This window comes from Triticum dicoccoides, chromosome 6B (genome assembly GCF_002162155.2).
Source record: "Triticum dicoccoides isolate Atlit2015 ecotype Zavitan chromosome 6B, WEW_v2.0, whole genome shotgun sequence".
Classification (NCBI taxonomy): domain Eukaryota; kingdom Viridiplantae; phylum Streptophyta; class Magnoliopsida; order Poales; family Poaceae; genus Triticum; species Triticum dicoccoides.
The window spans coordinates 713,711,910-713,734,888 of record NC_041391.1 but is presented as its reverse complement, the minus strand read 5'-3'; the positions used below and the strand labels follow the sequence as shown (position 1 = coordinate 713,734,888).

Here is a 22,979-nt window from a genome sequence, read left to right as displayed (position 1 = left end):
CCAAGGTCTAAGACAATTATTTTGGGACGGAGGGAGTAGCTCAAATAAAGATCAACTTGGAAAAAGTGAGTCGAGTTGCCCCGCTTCACCAGCAGGTTTCAGACTCTGCAATTCACCACTGATGTCAACCATAGCAAACTTATCATCAATCTTCATGACAGCAATAGATTAATGCTAGCAGTTACATTTAACATCACAATTGTTCTCATGCATGGACTACAGCTTCACTTCCTTTTTCATCTGGTCCTTTCATCCAGCACTTCAACATTTGCCAGAGGCCAAGTATACATACACAGCTTGATTTAGAGTAGAGTACAGGCCACAGGAAGAAATGGAAACATCCTCCTCCTGGGAAGCGGAAGGGCAACGGTAACAAAACGGCGCCGTCTAGAACTTGAAGTCCTTCTTTTTGGAAGATTTCCCGTCCTTCTCGTGCTTCCTCTTCCTCTTGCTCGCGTTCTGCAAATCGGAGAGGGAAAAAAGATTGAGCTCGATTGAAGCTGGTATTTGCTTCTGGCTCAACAGATACAGAAGACTGCTCGTAAAACGTACCTCCGCCACCATGTCGCTGAAATCTTCCTTCTGGTTCCGGAGCTTCTCCTCCTCCCGGGCTTCTTCATACCTGTTTCATCATTTTATTAAAGGGATGGAGTTAACGTTTCAACTCGTGGCTACTGATGACAGGCAAAGCTTGGCAGACGCGGGGGAGAGGTGATCTTACTTGGCTGCCAGAACATCGTCCATAACTTCGAGCTCCTCGGGATGTATGGTGACGTCCACTTTGTCGGACTTTTGATTCTTGAGAAGGTCAACCTGCAAACGAGGATCACAAAGATGTGTCAATGAATCATCGGAACATGCACGGCATGGGAATGCTTGTATACTTGGGGCAAGGAATGTTAAAAGCTCACCCTTTTAACCCCAGCTTTATCCTGTGCCCCAACCACATACCTGCAAAAACAGCAAGATACAAAATGAGTTCTCCATATGATTGAAACAGGAATCCATCAGAAATTATCGATATAAAATGAGTTCTCCATATGGCTGAAACAGAAATTCATTGGAAAAAATATTGTAGAGATGACTAGGTTGTATTAGAGTTGCATACGTGTGGCTTGATCCATAGAGGGTTCCAGGTGCGATTTTCTCCTCCTTCTGCTCAAGAACCTTCAGATGAAAAAGAACAAATTGTTGGTTATGAACTGCAATAAGTAAGCCAAACTAAAGCTCCATAATAAGATTTGGCCTGAAATGCCACAAAACTGAAGCTAAGCCCTTACCTGGTATAACTGCTTATCTGTTGGCCTTTCAGACTCTTTCCTCTGTTGCTTCCGAAGATCAATGACGTCAGGTGTTTCCACGCCAGTGGGAGTGCTATACACAGAACAAGAAGAGGCGTCAAAACATAGTTCCCTTAGGGAAGAACCTAAGCTAGTCATCAAATAATTATTCTAGAAATAACCTTGACATGGTGTCAACAGACTGCATGCCAGCTTCCATGTCTTCATCGTCCATTAGTTCCTCCTCCTCTTCCTCCTCATCATCTTCCTCCTCCTCCTCTTCCTCCTCCAAGTCTCCCCAATGCTTGCTGCGGTCAACAGGCTCCTCCTGGAATACAATGCAACACAAGTCAGTTAACTAGTAGAGCTGCAGTTCAATTTCAAGGAAAATTAGCTGATCAAACATACATCATAATTAGGTTCATCCAGCTGTAGGATACCAAAAACATCTCCGTAGAGGGGGCGTCCATGCTGTTAGCCAAAAACAAATAAATAGATCAGAAAAGAAATTTATTTTCGTTACAGAAGCCGCATTTAACTACAGCCGAGCCCATGAAAAGCACATTTGTTGTAAATTACCTCATCCACAGGAGGCTTTCCCCATTCCCCGGGCCGGTAACCAAAAGTAGCACCAGGAGGAATTGGAGCATTCAGACCAGGAATCTTCAGTGAAGGATATGAGGGCGGAGGACCATATCTCTGCCAAAATTATTTGATGTCAGTTGATATAGCTGGCCAATAACAAGAGATCAGTCAACCAGAAGACCAGCTGCCTGGAGTTTGTTTCTTCTAAAAAAGAACAATACCTGCATGTTTATAAGCCATGGAGGCGGTGCACCTTCTGGCATACCAAGAGCTTCTTTAAGTTCTCGGGACAGCATACCTGGCTTCATTTCCCTGAGTTTGACCTGTTGAGTTCATACATGTATTATGCTCGGTAAGACAGGTTTGAGAACACCGACATATGGATCTCCCAAACAAATATCAATTATCTCTGTTTCTGACATTAAGAAGAGAGCGAAGCAAAAAAAGTACCTCAAACTCTTTTCCTTCGTAGTAAAGGTCACCATGACTAGTCAATTTTGGTTTTGTTTGATATTTGAAGAAGGCGTCGTGTAAAACCTGCACACAACAAAATTAAGGTGAGACTTCCTTTCCTGCACATTCAGAAGTTAACTCATGTCTAAAATTAGAACATATGGAAGAAACACATCGTACTTATCAGCTATGATATTTTCACGTGTACATTATCAGTATCAGTGCCTAAGTGGCAGGTAATTAAACACCTGGCAAACAGATAAGGAGAAAACGCAGGCATGTGCTTGTATTTGCAACTATAATCAGGGGGCAAATAAATAGTGCTTTGTATCCATCTTGCACATTATGGAGAACACACAAATATATATGGCATGTGCTTCTATGTGCAACTCAGATTGGCCTCAAGAGGAATTAACTGACCTGATAATCTATATCCATCTTGCCCATTTTTGGCTGCATACGCTCCCGCTGCTTCTGCTTCAACTTTTTGCTATCCTCTTTCTCGATATATGCCTGAAAATGCATTTGGAAAGGTACTTCAAATTTCTCCGTCTTGCCCATTTGTGGAATAAAAAATTAGAAGTGACAATAAAACAAAACTCCCGAAGTTACCAACTTGACAAGGGAGATACAATGTCCATAGCGTTGCTACAAAGGACCAAGATATTAAGATACCTGTCTTATTTTTTCTATTCCAGTTGCAGCAATGAAATCAGGAAGTTGGAATGGTTGTTTTTCGATACCTCTCTTGCCCTGAAAGAAACAGCATGGTGATGTCAAATTTATTCAACAAGATATAGATAATATGAAGCAAAGCATAATTTCATGTTTTGGAGATTATAAAAAATTTGCAAAGGCTTGGGCAAATGATATACTTGCATACGCAAACAAAGAAAAACCAAAGGTCAAGATCCTAGATAGACCAAAAATCTCCTTCAAGGAGATGCCTAGCACGAATTAACTAGATCAAACAACTTTTGCATTAACTACAGTAGTCACTCAAGTTCGGTACCACCAAGACCTTGCTCCCAGGAAGTTGCAGCATCCCTGCAAGAATTATATATCTGTATAAGAGGGAGGGGAAAAACCTTAACGACTTTATGTTCCCTCCCCTCCTAATAAGACCCACCCCATGGTACTGCATGGCACTTTGTAATGAGTTACACTAGCATATCCATGCTGGCCCGAACAGTTGCAGTTATGGGCTTACACTTTTCGATGATACAAGGATAAAACCCAAGTGTGCTCGACATTGAGTGAATTCGGGCCTGGCATATTAGTCTGTCCCTTGGCCCTTATGTTGGTTTGGAAAAAAAAAACTTCTGTAACAATCCATGAAAGCATGCAGTGTTTATTCAATGACAGATATTAATTGAGGGAGATGCTCCAACACTTTTATTCGAAAAAAACTGATGGTCTGTTTGCATCTGCCTACCACTCCACTACTAACAACACTATTATGATTGTGTGGTTGATTTCTCAGAGGTGCATCCAAGTACTCATTATGAAATTATGCAGAACAAGATTACTCATGGTACATGTATTACAAACCTGCAAGAATTTCCTCTTTTGAGACCAGTGCCTTGGGACAGGTACTGTGTTCCTGTAAGACTTCAGATAGACAAGTAACTTGGGGTCTGATGCAGTCGCATCCCAAACCTGGCAGGAGGAGCATAATTTCATCAGTTGAAGCTAATCCATAAACAATTTTACACTGCTAATAGCAATGAGTTAAAGAAGATTGCACACAACAAATAGTTTAGTGACATTATCTCATCACCGATACAAGCTTCATGGGTACACGTGTGTGCATGGTGTCATGGCCTTTAATAAGAGAAATACTATATCTTAACCTTAGAACCGTGAAAGGTGAAAATTGCTGGCACATTTTTCTAGCAACCCAGCCTAAGAACCTTACTATGGATTATTTACTCGGATAAAACAGAAAGCTTACATAATTTCAAACACATTGTCACTAACGAAGTGTTTTGTTATAAACTGCGCAGCCAATGGAAACTGCATAAGCAGACCAGAATAAGAATAGTACATGACTTAAAACAAATTCTCCAATGCAATTTTAGTTAAATCAACAAGAAGTGATGCTAAAAGTTGCTAGCACAGTTTTCTAGTAATCCAGCCTAACATAACCTTTTAGAGGTGAAGTGTGTTGTTACAAAGCATGCAGCCAATGGCTGCTGCATGACCACACGACAATTACATGACTTTAAACAAATCCCTGGATGCAATTTGAGTTTTATCAGCTAGAGATCATTGGTGGTGGTCAGATCACACTAGCATTGGCAACCTTTGGCAATGCAAAACACCAGACGGTGAAGCGCAAAAGTATAGGATGCTGCGCCAACACATCCGTTCAAAGTAATACATGCAGGCAAATCACACTACCAGCACACCTGGTTCACAACAAAAAAGGGAGGGGGTGGCTTACTTCAACGACATCGGGCCTGTTGCATATCTGCTTCAGCTCCGCAATCTTCATCCTTTGTTCAAGCTACAAAGCACAAACCAAAACAGCAGAATTCATGCTTAGCGCCTTCTACGAAACCACAACAATTGCGCATAAAAAACAGGTAACTCAACAATCAGGCAGACACACAGAGAGAGACAGAGATAAGCAAACCTTTTTCTTCTTGTTGGAGATGCCCCCTTCCTTCTTCTTCTGCTGGGTCTCCTGCTCGTCGTCGTCCGAGTCGGACCCCGACCCCTTCTTCGCCGCGTCGGCGGCCTCGTCCTTCTTCTCCCCGTCCTGCCAGCACAACACCACCAACCCTACTAGTCAGAATAGTCATATTGCACAGCAGAGGAGCTAAAACTGCAGAGATTCCTAGGGTTTTGCTTTGGTAATCGACGGGCTCCGGTACCTCGGCGGCGACGGGCTCCTTGAAGGTGAACTTGTCGAAGATGCTCTTGAAGTCGGCGAGGAGGCCGTCGGCGAGGTCCGGCTCCTCCGGCACGTACTCGACCTCGATCTCCACCTGCGCCACAAGCAACCCCAGCGTCAGAGAGACCGTCGCAAAATCCACCCGCACCCTAGGGTGCACCGGGCGCCCATCCACGTACCGGGGGCTTGGAGTCGGGCTTGTCCTCCTCGGCATCTGCGGCGGCGTCGGCGTCGGAGGCGGCGGCGTCGGAAGCGGGCGCCTTGCTCTTCTTCTGCTTCCGGCGGCGGCGGCGGCGCTCGCTCTCGCGCGACTTCTTCTTCTCGGCGGCGCCCGCGGCGGGGGCGGGGGCCGGGGCCCCGTTGGCGAGGTCGGAGCTAGGGTCGGCGGCCATGGCGGTCGGCGATGGGGAGGGGAGGAGGAAGGGCCGGAGGGCTCCGGGGTCAAGTAAAGTTAGCCACAGCGGTTCTGATGGGTCGGTCTGCTGGCCCGTCAAGGCCCAAACTTCTTGGGCCCGTTCGTCGCCGACACGGACCGAACTGCTTTGTTACAGCGGATCAGAACGCGCGCACCTGGTTATCAATGGTCCGGGGAATAACATTTTTTCATATCACGAACACTTTCTAATTCGTCACAATTTAATTCAATTTGTGGGACATTTTTTGAGATTCCAAGGCATTTTTTCAAATCATGGAAAAATTTAAATTCGTGAACATCTTTTGAAATAGAGGAACGTCCTTCAAAATGCGCGGACATTTATTAAAATCCTGGCAATATTTTCAAAGCACATTAATGTTTTCGTAATTCAAGAACTTGGGAACAACAATAACAACAACAAAGCCTTTAGTCCCAAACAAATTGGGGTAGGCTAGAGGTGAAACACATAAAATTTTATGGCTCCGGCACATGGATAGCAAGCTTCCACGCACTCCCTGTCCATAGCTAGTTCTTTGGTGATACTCCAATCCTTCACGTCTCTCTTAACGGACTCCTTTCATGTCAAAATTCGGTCTACTCCGACCTCTCTTGACATTCTCCGCACGCTTTAGCCGTCTGCTATGCACTGGGGCTTCTGGAGGTCTGCGCTGGATATGCCCAAACCATCTCAGGCGATGTTGGACAAAATTCTCTTCAATTGGTGTTACCCCAACTCTATCTCGTATATCATCATTCCAAACTCGATCCTTCCTCGTGTGATCACACATCCATCTCAACATACGCATTTCCACCACACCTAACTGTTGAACATGTTGTCTTTTAGTCGGCCAACACTGATACGGAGCATCCCACGTTCATCTCCATGTACACCTTCATAGCACATCAAGCCCCAAGTGGACCTACCGGAACTAAGGTGAACCCGCTCTTCTTCGAGAACATCATGAATATCCATTGGACTTGCTTGCTACCTCACCAAAGTGCTCAATGTGTCCTTAGGTACGAAGACCGACGCCCACAAGCTGGTGAGGGACACCCCAAAGGAGTTGGAGAAGAACCACAAGGCCACGAGGAAGAAGATGGAGCACAACAGGAGCTGGACAGGAGGACCCAGGCGACCCCGTGCGCACGGGCCCCCGAGACCCCGTGCGCACGGACTACTCAGGGAGCTGACATTGGAGCACCCCGTGCGCACGGGCCTGTACCGTGCCCACGGGACCCCCGTGCGCACGGGCCCAACTTACCCCGTGCGCACGGGCTCATCAGGATGGGCGGCTGTGATCCCCAATCCGAGCCCCTCTTCACCCACTTCGACCCCAAGACTATATATTCCGTACCTAGACCATTTGTTAGGGGAAGCAAAGGATATGTTAGACATATGAGAGCTTTGCTCCATGGATCCACTCCACTAGGAGATCAAGACCTCCTCTTGGAGTGACCTAGCTCAAGACCCCCTTGTGGGAAGGATCTATCTAGATCATCAAGCCCTCATCTCCTTCATAGGATTTGGGATGAACTCTACCATGTATCTTATTTCCCTTTGTTGTTCATGTACCTTGTGGATCTTATGTGTTTGATTGTCTAGTGGATGTGTGATTTGACTTGTTCTTGAGTGCTCCTCTTGTTTTCCCTCCTTTGTTCATCTTGTTCTTGGGCATTCCACCTCCAGTTCATGAAAGATCTTCTCTATAGGGTTCCACCCTACATCATATGGTATCATGAGCCAAGGTTCCTCACGAAATTGGAGCCCCCCTCTTTGTTTTCTAGCCTAGTTTTGTTTGATTTCGTCCTAAATCCGAAAATTCCCCATCAAAAATAGCCCCAATTTTTTTTTGTGATTTGTTGATTTGATGAGATTTTGTTGGATTTGGTCCATGGATTCGGTGTTTTGCAAGTAGATCCACCCCTCTACCACCTTCCCTTACCTTCCATCCCTCGAATTTGACCTCAAAATCGAGTTTCCCCACGGATCCGGAGCTGTTCATCCGCTCCTCGAGGACCCCGTGCACACGGGCCATCGGGACCCCGTGCACACGGGACCCCATGCACACGGGCCAGCCAGACCCCATGCGCACGGCCCTTCTAGTGCGCTTCGGCCGCTGTTCCTTCGACCTCCCCACCACCCCATACCACCCCCTTCCACCCCAGCTACTCCCCAGCCACGAGATCCATCATTGAGCCGCCCAGATCTGGCAGAAATCCGCCAAACTCGCGTGTCCCAGGTGACCCCGTGCCCTCGGTACGTGTACCGTGCCCACGGGACCCCGTGCCCACGGGCCCTAGACCCCGTGCGCACGGCCCCCCCAGGCCAGCCACGAGCAGTTCACCATTTCGCCCATAACTTCCACATCCGGAGTCCGATTTTCGCGTTCTTTAGCTCGTTGAGTAGCTATTGACATCCCCCATCCACCTAGATAGGTTCCATCACCATTTGACTTTTGTTCTTGAGATTTTGAGTTTGCGGGTTTTTACCGTTTCCTAAGGTGTTTCGGCTACTTAGGGACGGGTCTACATCATCTTGGTATCTACATCAAGAACACTGCTACTCATCATCGCAAAGGACGGTAACCTCGACGACACCATTGTATATTCCCCTTGCAATTGCATTGTTAACCCCTAGCCCATTTTGCGTCACTTACCTATCGAGACTAGCCATTTGAGTATTGCCGGCAACGTTACTTGTGCACATTAGTGGTCCATACCTTCCATTGCATACATACCATATCATATTGGTATCATATCATCCATTGTGTCACAATATCGTTCCCGCATATACACAATAGCTATCTTGGTTTGTGCATTGTGCAAAAGTGACCGTTGAAAAAAAAAGAAAAAGCTTTTAAGCAAAAAGAGAGCAAAGAGCTCGTGAGAAAGTGCCATAGCATCATACCCCATTGCACATAAGATTGTCATATCCGATCATCTTGGATCATCTTGAGAGAAACACCGGGAACCATACATACATAGCATACTTGGGATAGAAGTTTATCCATTTTGCATCTTATAGGTTGTGCACAAGTGTCGTATCCGCCGATTGAGCAATCGTGCTAGTGTCTCTCTTGAGTTGTGCAACACGAGCGTTTTCCGTGGACTCCACATTTTGTGCTCATTCCTTGGTTGCACGACCCCATTTATCTATCCGTGTGTGTGTTTCCGTGTACCATTTGCTATTGGTCTACTTGTTTCACTTGCGAATTTGTGAATCTTTTCCAACATTATTGACTCTTGCTAACATTTTGCATCAAATTTTTGTGCCACTATCCTCACCGAGCTCTACCATAAGCTTTACTTTGTAGGTGTGAGTGAACAGGTCCGGTACCAATTCCACTATTCTTTCATTTCACATTGAGTGATACAAGATACATCCTCAACTTTGGGAAAAGGTAACTTGGTATTGTTTATCTCATTTCCTACTCACATTTGCTCGAGTCTTGTGATGGATAGGCAAGGCATTTCCTCTCCGGTCTACGACAACAACAACGGCGTGAACAACTACATCACAAAAGCATCCATCTTTGATCTACAACGACAAATGCAAGGCGCACAATCAAGATTGCGAGAGCGCATCGAGAACCTCTCCATCGACATTCATCTCTCCGAAGCAAGGAAAAGGGACTACATCGACAAGAAGCTTGCCGCACAAAAGGAGGAGCAAGATGCAAGGATGGAGGAGATTAGAACCTTGATCAAGTCTTCTTCCCCTTCGTCATCTTCAAGGCGGCAACATTCAAGCCACAAGTCTTCGGAGCGCGGCCACGACGCAAGTGCAAATCGTCCTCGTCCACATCTACATGGCAACCACCATCTCGTTCGTGATCAACATCGTCATGAAGGGCAAGTCACATCCAACCATCATGTGCACGACGACGACGAACGACATCTCCTACGAGCTCAAGCACGACAATGACATCATCATCATGAAGATGCTCCACAAGCGCAAGTGCACAAGTCCCAACAAGCCCTACTTCACGCCAAGTCGAAGCTTCATAAGCACAAGAGAAGACCGCGAGATGAGCACCACCAAGACGGCGCTACGGCTACACCAACCACTTTGGCATCTTCGCCAAGTGCTATCGAGGCATCTTCGCCTTTGGACGTACGACATCTTCGCCTACTTCCCACGAGTACGCCTACAACGACTTCATCAAGTCCAAGGCGACCACCTATGAGCAAGGGCGACACTTCCATCTTCGGAAGCCCCTCAAGGAAGATGGCCGAGCATGGGACATTCCCTTCGGTCATGGAGACGAGCTATGAGGTGCCACATCATAGGGACCTCCAACACCAAGACGGCGACAAGACGGTCGAGCAAGGGCCATCCCCTTCGACTACGGCGACAAGCGCGAACCTCTTCAACAACATGAAGATGGTGCCCATATTGGACTCATCCTCCGAGTCAAGCTACGAGACCGTGCATGGAGACTTTTGCCACCATATTGAGAGTGAGAGTGACTTCACCACTAGCCCCATATATGATGACGCGCCGATTCGCGACGACTACGTCTTCTCTTTGGACACGACGATGCCCATGGTGGAACATGATGCACCCCCCACATGGTTCCATCAAGATGAAGATGACAACGAGACGATCTTCAACACCTCACCTACAACACATGAGCGGCGCTCCAAAGGTAACATAGGTGATGGTGCTTCTCTTGTCCCACTAGTGGACTCTCTTGATAATGATTGCTCCCATGATGTTGACCCACCTATTACCATGCTTCATGCTAGTGACACTTCTTCATGCCTTGACTTACCTATTTACGATGAATATGATGATGAGCATGTTGAGTTGCCTAGTTGTGATGCTATGCTTCATAGGATATCATGTGAAAATTCTATTGGTCACATCATGTTTGACAATCCATTGAACTTGTCATATGCTATGAGTGAGATCAACCATATTGCATCATTTCAATCTCAACATAGTAGCTATCCATGCCCATTAAAATAAATCCCATTTGCACTTATGGCATAGATGACGAGATGATGGTCATTGGCTTATGTTTTTCATGTGATGATATTGCCATGCTTCATTTACATGATTTTCGCAATTCATCTACTATGTCATGCCATGATCACATTGTTCCAAATATGCATTGTTTTGGATGTTGTCAATATTCTCCATGTGATGTTACCACTATTGCTCATGAGGAGACCCCCATAGTTTCCTCATACATTTTAGGAGATTTTGATCCATCCCATTCATTGCATGATCCCCATACTTGTGTGCACCATATGCTCCCCATGAATAAACATGCTTTTGATGTGGCATATACTTGCATTCTCAATTTGTGTCCCCATCGTGTCATACATAATAACTATTCTTTCATGATGGATGACATGTTCTTATACCATGCATCAAATTTCTTTGAACGATGCTTATCTTGTGCTTACTCACATGTGCACATACACATCATGATGGATGCATCATGATGTGTACATTTACCACGCGCACAATTTATTTGGATTGTGTCTCTTTTGTGTAGGTACCCATGAATACTTGTCAACCTCTCAATCCCAAGAGTTGACGAAACGAGCTCTTGAGAGCAACGATGCTTTGGGATCCCATGGACTATCCTCACCAACGTCCCCTTCGCGCAAGGACTACGCGCAACTCCTCTACTTGGCTCTCACACGGCTATGGGCCATTTACCACTTGTCACATTATGCTCATTTTACCGTGTTCACTTTGCATGCTATGATTGCTTCTATGCCTTTGCCATGCAATTGTGACCCTTGCTTGCATCTACCCATGTTTCATCATTATGCTACTTCTATGTGTATTTGCATGCTTGGTGGAGATCCTTGTTGCTATTGCCATGTTTATCATGTGCCCCATGCTATTGATACTATTTTGCTCATATATTGCCTTTATGCTTGTGATATGTCATGTGCATTATTCATGCCCACTATTTGCACACATGACATGATTGCCATGATTCCTTCTAGTATGTTGCATCTTCGCACTACTAGCATGCTTGACTTGATTGCTATGATTGCTTGCTATGTTGCATCACCCATGTTCCACTATCACTTGCTTTCTTGGGTTGATGACATATATGCATACACTTGTTCTCGCATCATATGCCTACATACTATGAAATGCTTCCTTGTCCTTTCTTATGATGAGCATGATGCATACACTTGTTGGGTATCTCGCCCCTCGAATGATAGGTCTTGCTTTTGCACTAACCTCATTTGTTTTTCCAAGTGTTTCTCATGTTCTTTCATTTTGAAGGATTCACAAGGCGGTACCATAAAGACACATTTTGGTTATGTGAAGGCGTACATGATGTGCAACACCAACATTTGTGAGAATCTCCTAAAGGTGAACTCCTTCCCTTTGAGCCATCTTCAAATATGCATATTGGATGGGCCATTCTCTCATTGTTGTTTCCTTCTTGTTGTCTACATGATACATCTATTGGATGGAGGACCGACATTGGAGATGGACCCTATGGACCTTCAAGATGAGGAGCACCACGACATCGACCTTCGGTACATCCATGCCTACCGTGTACATGGCGATACGGCTTACGATCCGAGGTCGGATCTTTTCAAAGGGGGAGGAGATGATACGGAGCATCCCACGTTCATCTCCATGTACACCTTCATAGCACATCAAGCCCCAAGTGGACCTACCGGAACTAAGGTGAACCCGCTCTTCTTCGAGAACATCATAAATATCCATTGGACTTGCTTGCTACCTCACCAAAGTGCTCAATGTGTCCTTAGGTACGAAGACCGACGCCCACAAGCTGGTGAGGGACACCCCAAAGGAGTTGGAGAAGAACCACAAGGCCACGAGGAAGAAGATGGAGCACAACAGGAGCTGGACAGGAGGACCCAGGCGACCCCATGCGCACGGGCCCCCGAGACCCCGTGCGCACGGACTACTCAGGGAGCTGACATTGGAGCACCCCGTGCGCACGGGCCTGTACCGTGCCCACGGGACCCCCGTGCGCACGGCCCAACTTACCCCGTGCGCACGGGCTCATCAGGATGGGCGGCTGTGATCCCCAATCCGAGCCCCTCTTCACCCACTTCGACCCCAAGACTATATATTCCGTACCTAGACCATTTGTTAGGGGAAGCAAAGGATATGTTAGACATATGAGAGCTTTTCTCCATGGATCCACTCCACTAGGAGATCAAGACCTCCTCTTGGAGTGACCTAGCTCAAGACCCCCTTGTGGGAAGGATCTATCTAGATCATCAAGCCCTCATCTCCTTCATAGGATTTGGGATGAACTCTACCATGTATCTTATTTCCCTTTGTTGTTCATGTACCTTGTGGATCTTATGTGTTTGATTGTCTAGTGGATGTGTGATTTGACTTGTTCTTGAGTGCTCCTCTTGTTTTCCCTCCTTTGTTCATCTTGTTCTTGGGGATTCCACCTCCAATTCGTGAAAGATCTTCTCTATAGGGTTCCACCATACATCATTGCGGGTTGAACCACCGTCCTGTAGAACTTGCCTTTTAGGTTTTGTGGCACTATCTTGTCATAGAGGATGCGAGAAGCTTGGCGCCACTTCATCCATCCGGCTTCGATTTGATGGTTCACATCTTCATCAATACCCCCATCCTCCTGCAGCATTGACCCCAAATATCGAAAAGGTGTTCTTCTGAGGCACCACCTGCCCATCAAGGCTAACCTCCTCCTCCTCACACCTAGTAGTACTGAAACCACACATCATATACTCAGTTTTAGTTCTACTAAGCTTAAACCCTTTTGGTTCCAAGGTTTGTCTCCATAACTATAACTTCCCATTTACCCCCGTCCGACTATCGTCAACTAGCACCACATCGTCCGCAAAGAGCATACACCATAGGATATCTCCTTGTATATCCCTTGTGATCTCATCCATCACCAAGGCAAAAAGATAAGGGCTCAAAGCTGACCCCTGATGTAGTCCTATCTTAATCGGAAAGTCATCAGTGTCGACATCACTTGTTCGAACACTTGTCATAACATTATCGTACATGTCCTTGATGAGGGTAATTTACTTTGCTAGGACTTTGTGTTTCTCCAAGGCCCACCACACATGACATTCCGCGGTATCTTATCATAGGCCTTCTCCAAGTCAATGAACACCATATGCAAGTCCTTCTTTTGCTCCGTGTATCTCTCCATAAGTTGTCGAACCAAGAAAATGGCTTCCATCGTCGACCTCCCAGGCATGAAACCAAACTGATTTTTGGTCACGCTTGTCATTCTTCTTAAGCGGTGCTCAATGACTCTCTCCCATAGCTTTATTGTATGGCTCATCCGCTTAATTCCACGGTAATTAGTACAACTCTGGACACCCCCTCCCCCTTGTTCTTGAAGATTGATACTAATATACCCAGTCTCCATTCTTATGGCATCTTGTTTGCCCAAAAAATGAGGTTGAAAAGCTTGGCTAGCCATACTATCGCTATGTCCCCGAGGCCTTCCCACACCTCAATGGGGATACAATCAGGGCCCATCGCCTTGCCTCCTTTCATCATTTTTAAAGCCTCCTTGATCTCAGACTCCTTGACCTCGAGAACTTGGGAACCTTTTTTGAAATTCAAAAACAAAAATTGTGAATGTTATTTGAAATCGAGAACATATTTTGAACTTCAAGAACTTTTTCTCAAATTTGAGAAAAAAAATTGAAATTCACTTTTCACAAATTTGAGATCATTTTTTGCAATTTAGTAGCATTTTTCAAATTCATGACATTTTTTGAAATTCAAAAACAAAAAATGTGAATGTTTTTTGAAATTGAGAACATTTTCAAATTCATGAACAATTTGTAAATATTGAGAACATCTTTTGTAGTCTGAACATTCTTACAATTTTGTAAGAAAAATGAATTTCAAAAAAACCAAATCCCAAACATTGTGATTCATGACCATTTTTCTAAGTTAAAAATAGCACAAAAAACAAGGACTCCATACCCGGTACTTGGACCAGCCAATGGGAACGCTTTTCTGCACATATGCTTTTCTGCACCCTTTGATCAGAAGAGAGAGCAAGTTCATTTCTCAACACCTCCGTCTGGTCAGATGCAATGAGAAGTATGTATATATATGGAATAGCCCATTTCTCAACCAGTGGAAATTTGCTTATTATGTATACATAATTATGTTCCTTTGATCAGAATAATCCATTTCTCAACACCGCCAGGCACAAGGTCTTTTGTGCAAACAAACGAAGGCCATTTGATTTGGAGCATGTAAAGATGAATGAATGCACCTGACCTATTATCTATCTACCATCTACGTACAGTTATATATCATATATAATAAATCCACCGTCATAGTTTGATGGGACATCCGACTGAAAACCGATCAACATTCATTCGAATTTTGCAGGCAATTATAAGCTGACGGGCACTAAGGCCCAATATTAGCATGACCAATGTCTATTGATTGAGAAACAGTATAACGAGGTTAGTTAGGAGCCTTCACAGCCATTTGATTGTCTCAGCCGTCAGATCTTTCAATCTATGATTCAGATTAGTGCTGGTCGTCCCAGTTCGCCCGCTTGCCTCACATATCGTCTCGCGAACCTCACAGTCGTATTCAAGTTCAGCCAACCGGTACACGAAGTGGTTGCCACTGTTTCACTTCAGCGCGACTTTGTTTAAGAACCAGTGTGGCGGCGCTACTTATCTCCCTTAGATTTTTGAATTATTTGAAAACATTGATGAAAAACGTGAATGTATGAAAAAAATGAATTTTTTTTTGTAAAGTTGATGACATGCATAAAAAAGTTGGCCAATGTAAAAAAGGTTCATGTATTCAAATAAGTTCATGCAAATGGAAAACAAAAGTGCACAAACTTTTAACAAAAGTTCACAACAATGAAAACGACCATGAGTTTGAAAAAAGACTTCATGAATTTGAAAAAAGTTCACGAATTTGAAAAACAGTTCACTAAATTTGGAAAAGTTCATCGAATTTAAAAAAAGTTCATCAACTTTTCAAAAAAGTTCATCGGATTTGATAAATAGTTCATGAAATTTGAAAATTCGTCATCCAATTTTAAAAAAGTTCATCGAATTTGAGAAAAGTTCACTTCATTTTGAAAAGGTTCATCGGATTTGAAAAAGAGTTCATCGAATTTGAAAATTCTTCATCACATTTGAAAAAAAAAGTTCATTGGATTTGAGAAAAGGTTCATCGATTTTGGGAAAAGTTCATTGAATTTCAAAATAGTTCTTTGAATTTGAAAAAAAAGTTCATCAAATTAAAAAAAGTTCATCTAATTTGAAAAAAGTTCATCAAAATGAAAAAAAGTTCATCAAATTAAAAAAAATCATCATTTGTTAAAAATTGTTCACTAAAAATAGAAAAAGTTCATTGATTTGAAAACAAAAGTTCATCAAATTTGAAAAGAAAAACACAATCAAATTGAAAAAAGTTCACACATTTACGAAAAGAAAAAAAACGAAAAAAATCGATGAGGGAATAAACTAGGAAGAAGAAGGAAAAAAAGAAAACAAAAATGGAAAAAAGGAAAAAGGAATAAAGCAAAATGAAAAAAAAAGAAAAAAAATAGCAAGGAATGAAAGTAATAAAGAGTTGAATCTTAGCATAACCCGCTTCCTGGTTTGGTGGTTGTACCAACGATGCTGCGCAAGTGAGGTCGCCTGTTCGATTCTCAGTTAGCGAGCCTATTTTTTGCGTACGAAAAAGCAGAGTGATGGGGCGGCCCAGCGCGCGGCGCTGCAGGCGCTCGTTTGTAAATTTGCCGCGCGCGGCGCTGCAGGCGCTCCCTTGCGGGCCGCTTCTCCACGGAATGACCTTTTTTTTTGAGACAATTCCGCAAAGCTTTATTAATTCGTCACAATGTTTACAGGGACGGACTGAAGATTTTCCGGATGGCCTAACCATACGTGGCGGCCATCTCCCAAGGTAAGTGCATGCTTTGCTAAATTGTGAGCCTCAAAATTTGAGCTCCTACTTTCATAAACTATATTACAAGAAGTGAAAAAACTAGACATATCTCTAATCTCCTGAATAATTGCACCATAGCAAGCCAAGCTCCGATCCTGGATGTCCTCCACCACCACTTTGCAGTCAGAAGCCACCCGGATCTTCTGAGTATAAAGATCATTGGCCAAAGCCAGAGCCTCACGTATAGCTAGGGCTTCAAGCGTGGATGGATCTGAAATAAATCTGAAAACTAAAGCTGAGGCACCCAGGAATGTACCTCCCTGATCCCTAGCAATGACGCCAATGGATCCGACTCCGTGCCTCGAGACAGCAGCGTCAGCGTTGAACTTTGAGAAGCCCGCCTCAGGCAGAACCCAGGGTGACCTGCGTTGTGTAGCAGTGCGAGCAACAACAGGTGAAGATTTTGTGTCTATCTGTTTCAGCTCCATGATGTAAGAGTTGATGAAACCATGAAGTGTCGCTGGTGCCTGGAAAATGTTTTCATGGATGGCCTTCCTTCTCGCTCCCCAAATTGCCCAAAGTGTTACTACCACTCGCACAAAGTCATCTTGGGACATGATTTTATGTAAGGCAAAGATCCAGTCCTTTGCGCTCTCCTCCGTGTGCATACTCATTTGCTCCACAATGTGATCCGGCGCTAGAACCCACACGCTCCCTGCCATAGGGCAAGAAAGGAGGGCGTGTCTCCAAGTGTCCCGCGCTCCACAAAGAGCACAAGTCTCATTTGTAGCCATGTTGCGGTGGTGCAGCAGAACATTGCATGGGATGGATTATCTCGCAAGTCTCCATACAAACACCCGAAGTTTTGACGGAACTTTGATATGCCAGATGGAGGACCACTGATTACTCTCAGACTCGTTTCCTGATGTGCCAGCTTCCTCTTCGATCCAGCCCTCCCTACTAAGCTTTGTGCGAAGAATCATTCGGTATGCAGACCGGACTGTGAAAACTCCCTTGCTCTCCTCATGCCAAGCCCAGAAATCTGGAATTGTGCGAGTGCACAGCGGTATTTTAATGATCTCTTCTGCATCAAAGTGCGTAAACACCGACCTGACCAGATTCTCATTCCAAGAGGCAGTCGTGTTATCTATAAGCTGAGCCACCATTAACGGGGGGTCAGGAACCAGCGAAGTTATTGGTCGCTTAAAGTGAGCACGAGGAATCCAGTTCTGATTCCAAATCGATGTACTCGTCCCGTCCCCAATCCTCCGGATGAGTCCTTGAGCCATAATTTCATGGCCGTCCAAAATCGCACGCCAAATCTGAGAAGGGTGAGATCCCAACTCTGCCTCCAACAAGTCGCAATTTGGAAAGTAAATTGCCTTTAAAATCCTAGCGCTCAAAGATGACTCATTAGTGTGAATACGCCAAGCTTGTCTTGCCAAGAGTGCTAGATTGAATATTTCCAAGTCCCTGAATCCCAAACCTCCAAGATGTTTTGGCCGTGTCACAATGTCCCATGACACCCAGCATGGCTTCCTTTTTCCTTGCTTGGATCCCCACCAGAACTGCCTTATAATCGAGGTAATGCTTTCACACAAACCTCTAGGGAGCCTGAAGCATGACATAGAGAAAACAGGTATAGCTTGTGCCACTGATTTGATCAAAATCTCTTTCCTCGCTGCTGATAAAAGTTTTTCCATCCATCCCTTGATCTTCTCCCAGACACGATCACGAAGGTATTTGAAAGTCCCATTCTTAGAGTGGCCAACATTAGTGGGCATCCCCAGATAACGTTCATTGAGAGTCTCATTATGAACTTGTAACGAGTTTTTCACATCATCTCTAACCTGACCAGGGCATCCTTTGCTGAAAAAATGGAGGATTTATCATGATTAATTCTCTGTCCCGAAGCGCTGCAATATTTGTCCAATAGGTTAGACACCGCAACTACTCCCTCCACACTAGCCTTAAAAAGCAACAGGTTGTCATCTGCAAAAAGAAGGTGATTAATAGCAGGCGCCGTAGGAGCCACTTTAATACCTGATAAGGTTGATGACTGAGAATTGAATTTCAGGAGGCACGAAAGGCCCTCTGCTGCGATCAAGAACAGGTAAGGGGATATTGGGTCTCCCTGTCGGATCCCTCTCGAAGGGTTAAAAGCTTCAAGTTTCTCTCCATTAAACATCACCGAGAAAGAGACTGAAGTAATCATGCCCATAACTATATCAATCCACTGCCGAGAGAAGCCAAGCTTAGCCATTATAGCGCTAAGGTAGGACCACTCTAGCCTATCATAGGCTTTCATCATATCTAGTTTCAGAGCACATGAACTGTTAGCTCTTGAGCTGGATCGTTTCATGAAATGCATACATTCATAAGAGGCTATGATATTATCCGTGATTAGTCTGCCTGGAACAAAGGCAGACTGCTCCTCCGAGATGATGTCAGGCAAGATAACTTTCAGTCTATTTGCAACCACTTTAGATGCAATTTTATATATCATGTTACACAGGCTGATCGGCCTATACTGAGACAGGTTTGTGGGATTAGTTACCTTTGGGATGAGAACAAGAATAGTATCGTTGATGCATTGGGCACTCTCCTCCCCCCTGACAATCCGTAGAACTATTTGTGTAACCTCTTCACCACAAATGTCCCAGTGACGCTGATAAAAGTGAGCCGGAAAACCGTCCGGACCCGGTGCCTTTGTTGGAAACATCTGAAACAGAGCAGTTTTAACTTCCTGTGTGGTGTAAGGCGCACAAAGTGATGCATTCATTTCCTCTGTAACCTTCCGCGGCACATGATCAAGGACCTCATCCATATTCTGGGTTCCCTCGAACTCATAAAGGTTCTGGTAAAAAGCATTCACCATAGCCTTAAGCTCTCCCGGATCATTTATTTCAGCACCTAATGAGTTCTGTAGAGCTTTGATCATGTTCTTTTTTCTCCTGAGACTTGCCCTCATGTGGAAAAACTTCGTGTTTTTGTCTCCCTGAGAGAGCCAATCCAATCTAGATCTCTGTCGTCACATGATCTCCTCCCGGTGATACATCTCTATTAGTTTCTCATTGACTTTCAACTCGACATGTGATCTCTTTCCGGACGCTGCCAAAGGTGTCCTTCCCCCATCTGTATAGCTCTTGCGATAAGTTCCGGAGTTTTACTCTCATATCCTCCACCGAAACGCAGGGAGCGCCCGGGTCCCAGCCCTCTCTGATCATCTCCTTGAGTCCCGCATGTGATTCCCACATTAATTCATACTTGAAAGTACTCTGTGTTCTTTGCTCTTGGCGAATATCAACCTCCAGAAGTAACGGAGCGTGATCGGATGAGGCCACTGTGAGATGTGTTAAGGTAGCTGATGGGAATCTTGCTAACCACTCTGCATTTACCAAAGCTCTATCTAGTCTGCATCTTGTGTAACTCCCACCCGTCACCTTCTTCTCGAAAGTCCAGAACGTGCCCTTGTAGCCGATATCAAGCAACATGCAAACATCCGTAGTTTCTCGGAATGCTTGGATCTAGGCATTGCTGCGTTGCCCAACTCCCTCGTGTTCTTCTGGACGTAAGACTTCGTTAAAATCCCCCATACATAACCAGGGCAAGCTGCTCAAAGTACTGATATTTTTCAGAACCGTCCAGGTTTGATGGCGCAAGTGTGTCCGGGCTTCACCATATACACAGGTTAGCCTCCACAAGTCTCTCCCCTGTTCCTCAACAGATACATCTAGGTGGTACACAAAGAAACCGAGAATTTCAATCTTTATTGAATTGTTCCAAAAAAGGCCTATTCCACCACTTCTTCCATTACTATCAACTGCATAAGAATTATCATAACCAATAGAACTAGCCATAGCTTCTACCCTGGCTCCCTCAATTTGAGTTTCAACTATACATAGCAGGGTAGGGGTAAACTTCCTCGCGAATTCGCGAAGTTCTCGAACTGCAGCGGCTTTACCCGCGCCGCGACAGTTCCAACAAAAGATACTCATTGGGTTCGGCGGCGCCCCTCTCCGGAGCCCGCCAAAGTTGTGTCAATCCTTCCCTGTGGTCCATTCTTCCCCGAGATCTTTTCAACTTCAGATCCCACCTTAGCTCTCTTGGTCTCCTGCTTGGTACTTGGGCTTGCTGGAGCAGCCGGTGATGGGAGGGCTAACATGTTGTTCCTTGCGTTAGCTGGTGCCGAAGATGAGATTGCAGACGTACTGTTCTAAGTCATAGCCTGCTCCGGTGCCCTTTTCCTGTTGTCAGCCTCCGCCATCACGTCATCTCCATCAACTGGCATGTCACCCCCATGAGCTGGTTCTGGGCCTCTTCGACTTCCGCCCCCTCGGCCTCCTCGGCCTCCTCTTCTGCCCCGTCCTCCTCCTGGCCCCTGCCCTGTGCCCATGGTCCACGACGCCCTTAGGTTCTTAGAAACCAGAGCTGTCGGAGGATGAATTCCATTGCCGTGCTCTTTGAAAAGATGCCCCAACATACCACACATGGCGCACCAATCTGAGAGTTTCTCATATCTCACCCTGTAAATCTGGCGCTTGCCATCTCGGATCAAGGAAACTGCGTTCTTCAAAGGCTTCATGACATTTATCCGGACCCAAACCCGATGGAAATTTCCAGCAAAATCCTGAGATTGTGCTTCAGTAAAAAGGACCTCTCCCACCTTAGCAGCAAGAGACGGAACTAGATGAGTGTATAGGGGAGGTACATCATGAATTTGAGCCCAAATCTCAATTGTATCGAGCTGAACAGTCGATGGTTTTGCCAAACCATCGTAAGGCTTCAGTATTACGGTGTCTCCCCTGAAGTGCCAAGGTCCTTCCTGGGTTACCATCTCCCAATCGCCCAAACAGGAGAATTGCACCGTATATAGATTCTCCTCAAGTGGCTTGAAAATCACCTCCTGGGCCAGATCCCAAGTTGATCTCATGTTCCTAAAGAACCAATACTGAGAGTAGGTCTTGACAGAATTCACCTTTGCAAGCGCTATCCAACGGGCCGCCTCCTCCGGTGCCTCCTTCTCATCAAACACCACATCATCTAGGTCTTCCTCACGCAGACCTAGTTCTTTCATCATCAGTTGCACGTCGTCGATCCCATCTGCTTCAGCCGCAGCCGCTCCCGAAGCCTCGTTCGACGCCATCTTCAGAAACCTAACCCGATTTGGATAGATCGGGCTGTTGACAGGAACCCTACCCCTCTGCCTCGCCCCGTCACAGCCAAGAGATCAGAAGGCGCAGCGGAGCGCGCCCCCGTCCTTGGGACAAGTGATGGATTGGTAATAAGAGGATGGGGACGATGGTCTCGACGGCGGCGAAAAATCGCCCCCGGGAGGAGTAAAACCCTAACGTGAGGGAACGAGCATCGATGTTTCCACGGAATGACCTGGTCTTTCTCTCCTTAATCGGGTCGTGCCTGCAGCGCTAAATAGGAAACGCCCTCGCGGGCCGCTTCTTCACGGAATGACATGGTCTTTCTCTCCTTAATCGGGCTGTGCAAGGCCCACTTGTTTCCAGTTCGCTGCTAATAGCCCACGTCGTACAGTTTCGAGCGCTATCCCTTCCATCGCAGTTTCTCTATTCCTCCTGCGCCGCTGTAGTTTCTCTGTCCCTCCTCGATGCACCGGCGTCCCGCCGTGGGCGAGCTTCGCGACGATGGTGCTCCTTCGAGGACTCCGGTCCCCTCCGTCCCAATCTTCTGGTCCTCTACCATGTTTTCACGTGCGGATCTTAAACATGTATTTGGTCGCTTATCATTGCTATCGCCTAATTTCGTTTGCGATGTGCTGTATTCATTGAACCACATGGCATCTCAAGGTTCCGGGTTGCATCCAAACAAGGAGACTATCTTTGTTTGCTTCCCACCCAATATGCTATATTGACTGTATTTACTAATTTACCGCTAACTGGTTTATGCTGATTTGTATCAGATCTAAGAATCTTGGATCCCCAACTAATGGAGGGCTTGGAAGCTCTGCACGTGTAAGTATGCTATATGCCTTAATCCGCTCTTTTTTTCTATACACTGTGTTTTTCTCTTCATCTCATCACTCTTTAAGACTGTAATAAGGGTGATAATGATAGCCCACCGCCGCTGCCCCCACGCCATGTAGATAGAAGGCGGGGATTACTTTGTCCGGCCGATAAATGATCAGCAGGGCAATAGACCTAACCAGCCGCCGGAGAAGAGCTACAAGTAGCGGATCAGCCCCATCCGCAGGAGATTGAAGTATTTTAGCAAGGATTCAAGTGCACATGTAGTCAAACGTCAGATACCTCTCCATTATGCTATGAGCCATTCATAATTCAAGATGGAGAGAGAGGGAGAGGCGGAAACAAGGCCGCCTGAGGCGACCGGACTATCATCGCCGTCGCCCCGATCCTCACCGAGTGGCTGCGCTGGGGGGTCACACCAGATCCGTTCGTGATCTCCTAATACCCTTGCGGCGGCGCC

At 45.6% G+C, this 22,979-nt stretch overlaps 1 protein-coding gene across 1 annotated transcript; it reads right to left on the bottom strand.

The window, feature by feature from the left end:
* Positions 1-124: 124 nt before the first annotated feature.
* Positions 125-21,669, bottom strand: LOC119321613 (splicing factor 3B subunit 2-like). The gene is made up of 19 exons (XM_037595217.1): positions 21,009-21,669; positions 5,397-5,650; positions 5,198-5,311; positions 4,957-5,082; positions 4,765-4,827; positions 3,870-3,977; positions 2,994-3,071; positions 2,739-2,831; positions 2,316-2,402; positions 2,087-2,188; positions 1,860-1,979; positions 1,689-1,751; positions 1,463-1,608; positions 1,281-1,374; positions 1,109-1,167; positions 912-951; positions 722-813; positions 553-622; positions 125-459 (listed from the first exon to the last, which is right to left on the bottom strand). Exons 1-19 carry the CDS (start codon positions 21,667-21,669, stop codon positions 388-390), a joined length of 2,442 nt encoding a protein of 813 aa, XP_037451114.1. The 3' UTR covers positions 125-387.
* Positions 21,670-22,979: the final 1,310 nt, after the last annotated feature.

Excerpts from the sequence above, each read along its gene's own strand:
- LOC119321613 (XM_037595217.1), bottom strand. The coding sequence starts at position 21,669 with ATGGCGTCGAACGAGGCTTCGGGAGCGGCTGCGGCTGAAGCAGATGGG. Across the intron at positions 814-911 it reads ATAAAGCTGGGGTTAAAAGG|GTTGACCTTCTCAAGAATCA; the intron begins GTGAGCTTTTAA and ends CCTCGTTTGCAG. Across the intron at positions 460-552 it reads TCAGCGACATGGTGGCGGAG|AACGCGAGCAAGAGGAAGAG; the intron begins GTACGTTTTACG and ends TCCGATTTGCAG.